The sequence below is a fragment of the Protopterus annectens genome, chromosome 6.part1, assembly GCF_019279795.1.
Source record: "Protopterus annectens isolate FY-2018-M chromosome 6.part1, PAN1.0, whole genome shotgun sequence".
Lineage (NCBI taxonomy): Eukaryota > Metazoa > Chordata > Ceratodontiformes > Protopteridae > Protopterus > Protopterus annectens.
In genome coordinates, this window is record NC_056738.1 from 185,193,497 (window position 1) to 185,202,140 (window position 8,644).

General features: G+C 36.5%; 1 protein-coding gene across 1 annotated transcript in view; it reads left to right on the plus strand.

Moving 5' to 3' along the window:
* LOC122805459 (protein FAM181A-like) overlaps positions 1-6,960 on the plus strand; it is a 48,210-nt gene extending 41,250 nt beyond the window's left edge. The window contains exon 2 of the mRNA XM_044075627.1: positions 5,011-6,960. Within this exon, the coding sequence (XP_043931562.1) occupies positions 5,083-5,913 (831 nt within the window). The 5' untranslated portion in view covers positions 5,011-5,082 and the 3' untranslated portion in view covers positions 5,914-6,960. The remainder of the gene's footprint in view (positions 1-5,010) is intronic.
* The last annotated feature ends 1,684 nt before the right edge of the window (positions 6,961-8,644 follow it).

An 8,644-nucleotide genomic window follows, 5' to 3' on the forward strand; every position in this document is an offset into this window, starting at 1 on the left:
GGTAATAGAACATCACCTCCTTTTCCTGTACCTGCTCTATAGAGACTGCAATTTCCTTTTGATAAAGTGTGAGGTGGAAAGGTCATCCCTTGGCCATTATTTTATTATAGTTAAGATATATAGGTTCTATTGTTATTAACCAGTCATGTAGTTGAGATAATTTTTTGCTCAGAATATTTATGTTTAGCAATCCTATTTTGAAGCCTTTGAGTAGTTTAAATTGTTGTTAGTTGCCTGGACTTAGTTGAATCTTCCCTGTTATGATTATTTTAAGTGCAATCAGATGAAATTTGGTGAAAAGTTTTTGAAGGCTTGAAATATATTTGAGTAATATTGAAATAAAAGAATTTGCATACACTCTGGTTCTGAGATATAAAAGTTCCTTTTAGTAATGTTGGTCTAAAAAAGTTTGAGGATGGATTTTGTAGTTAGGGTTATTTCATTTTTTTTTCACTTTAAGAGCTTCAGTTATGATAAGATGGTATGTTTTCAACAGGTTCGGTATCTAAAAGGTACATACAGCATTGCATGCTAAGCTGAAAAACAATGAGACAACTAATTAATTTTAAATGTTTCAGTTTGAGCTTTGATTATGAAATGATTTAGTTATGGTTATGTTGTACATTTATTAGTCAAAGTATTGTTTAAAGACTATGCTACTGGCAAAAATACTATAATAGACAGTTGCCAGCTTAAGTGAAAGTCTTAGCTGTTGGTCTGGAATGGATGTAATAATAGAAGAAAGTGTTTATATTATAAGGAAAGTTTAAGTTATTAACTTTTTTGGTATGCTATGAAAGGCTGGAAGAGTGGTAGGATAAGGAATTTAAGAGATGAAGACAAGTTACTGTCTTTGCTGCCAATAAGACTGCAGCTGTAGTAGTAGAAGAAGCAAAGTGGATACCCTTGCTCAACCAAAGATTGAGAATGCAAAGGGAGATGATATAAAACTTTGGTTAATAGTAAAAACAATAATAGTGCCAGGATTTGAAAGTAGAAGTAATACTAACCTTGTGCCTTTGGTGACACTAAAAATAAAGTGAAAGGATAGTGAGTTTCTGAACTAATGGAAAATTGCAGTCTTTTATTGTCATTTGATGTTGGTGGTACAACTACAGATATAGTAAATATTTGTTTTGATGCCACCAAAGATGCCCATAAGATGCTGACGGAAGCATTAAGGTTTAATGCCACTAAAGACTTTGGCCGGTATTCATAGCCATTTAGGTAAATGCAATAGGGGTACCCCTGATGTTTATGAATGAGTGTAGCAAAGGTGAAATTCATAGAGGCCATTTACACTAATACAAAAGGCCTTAAGTGTAATGAGATACAAAAGAGAAGTTTTGTAAAGTGGCGTATGTTAAAGAGGTGTTCTTGTAATTCATAGTCCAGTATCCGCAGTATGCACATCCACAGTTAAATACAGTGCTTCACCTTTCATATCAGAGTTACAGTCCATGAACGTCCCCCCAGCCATCCCTTCAGTAGTTTGTCCAAGTATGCACAAGCACCAAAATGAATCACTTTCCCCACTGATTGCTTCAGCAATGTATCCAAATATGTACAAGCACCAAAATGAAACATTTCCACACTGATCTCTTCAGCAGTACGTCCAAGTACATACAAACACCAAAATGAAACTCTTCCCCCACTGATCCCTTCAGCAGTTTGTCCAAGAATGCACAAACACCAAAATGAAACAGTTCCCCCGACGACCCCTTCAGTAGTCTGTCCATGTACACACAAGCATATCCTTGACATCAAAATAAAATATTTCCCTCAATGACCCCTTCAGTAGTCTGCCCATGTATGCACAAGCATGTCTTGCACACCAAATGAAACCATTTCCCTTCCAATCACATCTCAGTACTCTTCTGTAAAATTACTACTTACTGGCATAAATTCTGGGCCATTTACATGTTTGTATGCAAATTAGCTCATTATGGATTCGTCTCTATGAATCCTACTGATAAGCAAACATGTAATGCCCCTTATCTGCATGTCAACTCTCCGCCTTGTGTCTTAAGCACATTATGCTTTTGTGATAGGAAGGTATGTTTATAAAAAGGCCTCCACATTTACGTATTTATCCTGCAAGTTCGGGATTTGCATATCCAGGTAGCACCACTCTTGTTGATTACTGCTATGAAAATGTGAAGCCTCAGTCTATGAATATCGGCCTTAAAATAGATGAATAGTGTGATAATATTCATTACTGTGAGATGAACAATGAAAGATGTTGCCTTTGTTGCTACTAAATACTAGACTGAATTGATGTACAGAGTAAGATGTTGTCTTTGCTGCTACCAAAGACAAAATAAAGATGGTCTAGTTGGCTGAGATTGTCTTTTCTGTAGCAAATAAAAATAAGAGCTGTCATTGGAAATGTTTGTTCTAGTACTGTTAAGGTCACAAGGTGCAAGTTTCATGTTTCAGATTCAAAATACAAAATACAGAAATATTGTGAAAAGAGAGAGGAGTTTGTGCTCACAGCCATTAAAGACTTTGTTACCAGTGGAATTTGCCCTCACAACCAATAAAGTCTCTATGACCAGTGGAGAGACTGTGTTTTGGCAGAGAGAGAGAGAGAGAGAGAGAGAGAGAGTGTAGTGTAATAGTTCATGCATTGTGTTGTATTATATAATGAAAATTAAGGATTAGTTTATGAGTCAATATTTTTGGTGATGCAGCAGAGGAATGAGAAAAGGGTTAGGGTGAGGGAATGAAGTGAAGCAAGGTGAAGCAAAGTGTGCCATATCCTAGCCAGTGACCCAAGAAAAGTATACAGTTTCTGCAGAAAACAAAAGCTTTCAGACAGCATGTAGCAGTTCATTTCTTTTAGAGAATGTTTTGCACAGCATTTTAAAACAGAAACTATACACCTATAGAAGGAGATGAGCAGATTGAAACAGCACAGGAACTTTACTTCAATCCACCTCAAGTTTAGACAAATGTAATAACTATGTTATGGGTTGGTGGTACCATCAGTCAACTTAAACAGACAAATTATCTTTAGCTGTTCAGATAGTGAATATATTTGAAGTATTGCAAGTTACAAATCAAATTAATGTAGAAGTAGCTTTTTCTTACTTTCAAAACAGATTATGACATATTTATAAGTAGTTTACCCATGGTTTCTAAAACCATTAGTGAGAACAAGGGTACCTAAATTGCCCTGTTTGAATGCAGGCTGTATATTTAAAGGTGTGATTCTTTCTTTCTTAAATTCTATAGTCTGCAAATTATGTCCGCTAAATTAGGTCTAATAACATTCAGCTGATTCACCTTCATTCAAGTGAGCTCTTGTCTGTTCAGTAACAGAGGGAGACTGTGACTATGGAAAGAATGGTAGAGAGGAAAGATGACTAAAAATCATTCCATGGGAGATAAAAAGCACAGTAAATAAATATATATATAAAATAATAAACAATGGGAAGGCAATGATACACTTTATCACCACTGCCAAAAGGGAAAGAAGAGGTCTACCTATAGGATTCCAGCAGCTATAGCAATTATATTTTATCATTAACTCATACTAATGTGATTCTGTATCTTTATATTTTTGTCTGTCTGTCTGTTTGGTTTTCTTTGTGTCTAGCTGCCTGTCTATCTAGCTATGTAACATAGACATGACAGTTAAAACCTTCTGCTAATCAGGTAAGCATGTGGAACAAAATCAATAACTGAACTGCCTGTTAAGATGTCAAATTAAATACAAAATGTTATATGACAAGTAACTGATTGTAGTAACAATTGTTAAAATAATTTCTTTCTTTTTGTCCTGGATTGTGAATCAAAGTGTTCAAACAACTTGGTTTTGAAAATATGGTTGTAAAATCATTGCAAAGTTATCAATACAGAAGATTGCGATCAGGCCACGATCATAACTAGCTTATTATGTCTTTGAGACATGGACAACAAGAAATTTGCTTTCCTAGTGAATCTTGGCATCCATGTCTAGAGCACATAAAGCTGGTTATGATCGGAGACCTAATCCTAATTTTTTGCCGTGATTAGAGATTTATCTGCTCCATGTACTACCACTCAGAAAAAAGTGTAGGAGTGAGGAGTGTTTTACCAGCTTTCAATGCACGTCAAATCCAGTGAGGCATTAAGCACTGTCAAACACATAGCAGGCAGAAAGGAAGTGTCTCCCTGAAGAACTAAATATTTTAGAAGCTAATAAATATTTAATTCTGCCATACTTTTTGTTTATATATGTGGCAAGTATCTAGTAGCTTTTAAAAGTTGCTTTAACTTTTGCCGCTGCTGTTTGCTGGCCAGCTCTATCTACTGTCTGGCCAGTTCCATCTACTGTTAATCCCTAGTGTAAAACTTGATTTTAACACAGCTTAGGTGTCCTTAGCACAATTTTTCTGAATACCCCTAAGTATTGTTAACTTCAGGTCTCATGCTAGGGATGTCCTAACATGACAGCTGATGTTAGGAAAGTCCTGAGCAAGTTTATCCTTTTCTTATTTCAGACTGTAATCATGATACTCCACGCACTGCGACTTTGTTGACAATGTTGCAGTTCATGCAGTATTGGTTTACTTCTTCAGCTGTCATGATAGGGGGTGATGGCATTTAAACTGTGTCTAAGGTGCCATCGTAACTGGAACTAGTATGAATTCTGTTTATGCAGAAAAGTATAAAATGATATTCAGACTGAAGTTTTACATTTTTTTTCCTTTGGGCATTCTCCCACACACCCATGCAGATGGCTTCACCCTCTGCAATGCATTACTTAATATAATAAACTTTGAGGTTGCTTTACCTCAGAGGAAAGATGATGTCCCACATATAGCACAACCTTGCTCAGATAGCCTGTTTGGTAAAACATTTCCATTTTTCATGCTTGCTGTCAATTTGCTGACCGAGTCCCATTTTAACTGTTGAGCTGCAAGTAATTCTTCAGATAAATAAAGAAAAAGTTGAATTGCTTTGGAGTATAGAAAGAACACATTATTACTCATGTATAAAAGCTGAACTGTCTTTCTTTTACAGATTAGCATGTGACAATGTGAAAGTGATGTGCTGAACTTCTCGGCTGAAATATCAGACAGAAAAACAACAGAAATGGCTACTTTGAATGATCGAGATGTTAAAACTTTGCTTAATTTTGTGAATCTGGCTTCCTGTGACATTAAAGCTACTTTGGATAAGTCGGCTCCTTGCAAAAGGTCAGTAGACCACAGGAAGTACCTCCAGAAGCAGCTGAAGAGATTTTCTCAGAAACATGTACCAGCTAAGGGTATGGCATCTCAGACTAAAGATGCTGTTGGACAGAAGCATTCCTGTAGCACATCCAGCATCTCTTCAGATAGCGAGGTGGAACCTGAAGGCTGTTCTTCACAAGAGTCATGGAAGCCATCAGTGGAAATGCAGAAAGCCGTCTTCACAGACAGAGAGACATCAGAATCTAGCAAGTACGAAACTGTCCCTCTACGAAAAAGAAGGTTGCCAGCATCTTTTTGGAAGGAACCTGAACCCTGTACAAAGACTGTCCCATCCCAGAGTGCAGTTTGTAAGGATTTGCAATCATCTGGAAAAGTGGCCAAAGATGACCAGACCACCTTTAGAGGAATTAGCCCTTATACTCCTCAATCTCTTCGATCAAAAGAACCTCACAATATCTTTCAAAATCACTATGTCACCTACTTTGGCTCAAAGAATTGCCCATGTGGGTGTGCTATCTTGGTACATAATAACTTTCCTGAATGTCAGACTTTGCCATCTGCCATTTTACCATTTGGTATCCCTTGCTTTGACCCAAACTTGCCATGCTTCCATAACAAGACAGGTGTTTCACTGTGTTATGATGAGTTACAAAATACAGGAATTTGGAGACCAGTTCCCACCAAACCTGCTGCTGGAATGCAAGTTTACGGACTATATGGTTTTAAGTAGATACATGATAAATAAGTAAGAAGTTCTGAATATTTTCAAAAATAGTACTTTTGTTAGTAATTTCTGCAGCCTGTTGGTTAGACAGACTACAAGAAACAAAGTTGTCTAGCTATAGAACTATCTGAGAGGACTATTATAATTTTCATGAGATAATAACATTAAGCATACAAATAAGTATGTTATACCAATTATTTTTTGTTTTTATGAAAAGATGGATGACAGAAAATAGTTTTTAATTAATTATTGATTGGTTCAGTAGCATAATGTAGAATGCACATATTATTTATGTTTTTGCATTTGGCTTAATTGTCTGGGATCAGTTTTGACTGCATTAGTGCTACAACACTTTTCACTATGTGCCTATCATTATCCATAGGAATTTCTGAAAGGGGTACTTTGTAACTCTTTGGGAGTAAACATCTACTCTTTTTCCTTTTTCAACTATATATTTTTGCTGAGAGTCATATCTGGAAACATTCCAAAATCTAGTTGCAGATTCCTGCTTATAGGCCTTAAATTTGGAAGACTCACTGTGTACACAGTAAGTAGAATCCATGGCATACAGTGGCATTCTTAAGTCTTGGACAGTTTTGATGATTTGCAACAGGGTATGCCAAGTGAAATTGGTAAATACATTTTATTGTGTTTTCTACTGATTACTAAGCTGAAATATAAACAAAGTGACAGCTCTTGGGCAGTACTAAAAAAAACATTTGAACATGCAGTTACTAATCACAGCAGATTGAATATGGCACTGTGAGGGTTGTATCCAGATTTTTCAGGATGCAACATTTTAAAGAAATTAAAACACTAATTATCTACTCTTTTATCAGTCTTCAAACACACAAATGAAATAAAAAAGGTTCACTTGAGACAGCTTAGAGGGCAACTGTCCACAGGGATAAAACCTTAATATTTGCTATCCAACTGAAAGGTTCCATTTGGAGAATATGAGTATATATGCTGCATCGACATTGTTGCCTCACAGCAAGAGGTTCTCCCATTCGATTCTCGTCTGTAGTGCAGGGAGTTCCTTCTGTGTGGAGTCTGCATGTCCTCCCCGCAGTTGGGTGGGCATTCAAAAGACATGCGTAAATGGGCGTGCCTTCGTTGAAGGTTGAATGTCGAGCTGGCACCTTGGCGTTCGTCAAAATCTACTGCCAATCATTAGCGGACCAGAGTTCTGCTGTGGCGATCCCTAACCAGGAAAAGCCGAAAGACAACAACAACATGCTGCATCTTTGGTTGCACATTCAGGATATATGCTGCAAAAAACAAAGGCCAGTTATTTTAAGAGGGACAACAGCATGAGGGCTTAGTGTGCACATATGAAATGTCAAGCTATGCACCTGTGTTGTACCATCTGAACACACATTTCTAGTGAAATAGGAAAGACACTTTAGCCAAAGAAAAAGTAACATTCAATTTGCTCATTCAGCAAGTGGGTACATAAACAATTAATGGCCACTTAGTAGGCTATCAAATATGAAAAAATAGTTTTGCCAAACTGAGATAAAATATCCCCTTCTTTGTCAGATCATTATAAGGGGAGAATTAACTTTTTTCCAAGTTGTTATGACCTTGAACTTGGTTCTTCTAAGTAGTTGGGGTCTGGGTTTTGTAGAGGGGAAACATGAGGCTTTTTACTGCAAAAATCACTTTAACGGATTACATTTGGGAGTAATGCAAACTGAAAAAGCAATTATCTTTATTGTGGTGTCAGAGTAAAATGGCTGTTCAGCAAAGAACAATTTTGGTGAAATGTGATCACTAATGTTTTATTGGCTGACATTGCACACTAAAATTAGGATGACTATTAGAGCTGTGGAATCTGAAAGATGTTAGGCACTGCCCTCCTCTCCATTTCTCTCTCTTCCTTCCTTTCTTTTAACTTTGGCTTTTTCTATCCTTCTTTCCTTTTCTTTTCCATTTCCTCCTCTTTCCTCCTACTTACTTCATTTGCTTTTGTAGTGATAGTAGGAGATTTGGAGGTTTAATTAGCATTAAAGACTTAGGTTTCATCTTAACATTAATTCCTGGATAATGGTATATATTTCAAGCTGCACAGGCAGTAACCACATTATGCATACTGTGACCTCAACTCCATAGGTAACACAGACATGTGATGCAGTGGGAACTATAGAATTTTGTTTCACTATCTGTGTATATAGCTTTGCCAAACCAGCAGGCAACACTTCATATTAAATCCTGTGATGCTTATCTGGCAGGTGTTCCTTGCATGGCTTTAAATGCATGTGCTCATTATGTTAGCTGGCGACCTTTCTGAGAATAAAAACAATGCTTTTAAATAACACTGATGATTATGTTAAATTATGTCATATAATCATTAACTTTTCTCTGCCATCAAAATAAAGGATGTTTAACACAAATTGCATATGTTATGACTGACAGAATAAAATAGCCTACTGAATACAAACATGATGAAATGTGATATTTTATAAATGTTGGGCCTGCCAGAAATATTCATTTTACATGTTGCTTCCTAACAATAGTGGTGTGTCTAGCCAGAATGGCATCTGATTCAGAAAATGAAAACAAACCTCATTACTGTGATAGAACTAATAATCATTAGTAATATCAATTCAGCCATTAATTACATGCTTTATTTAAGTACAGTAGATAATAATGTGAAAGGCCCTACAAAGAACAGCAAAGATCTCCCATGAGGCATGGCAGCATTAAAATGGGACATACATGGCACAAGAATGCA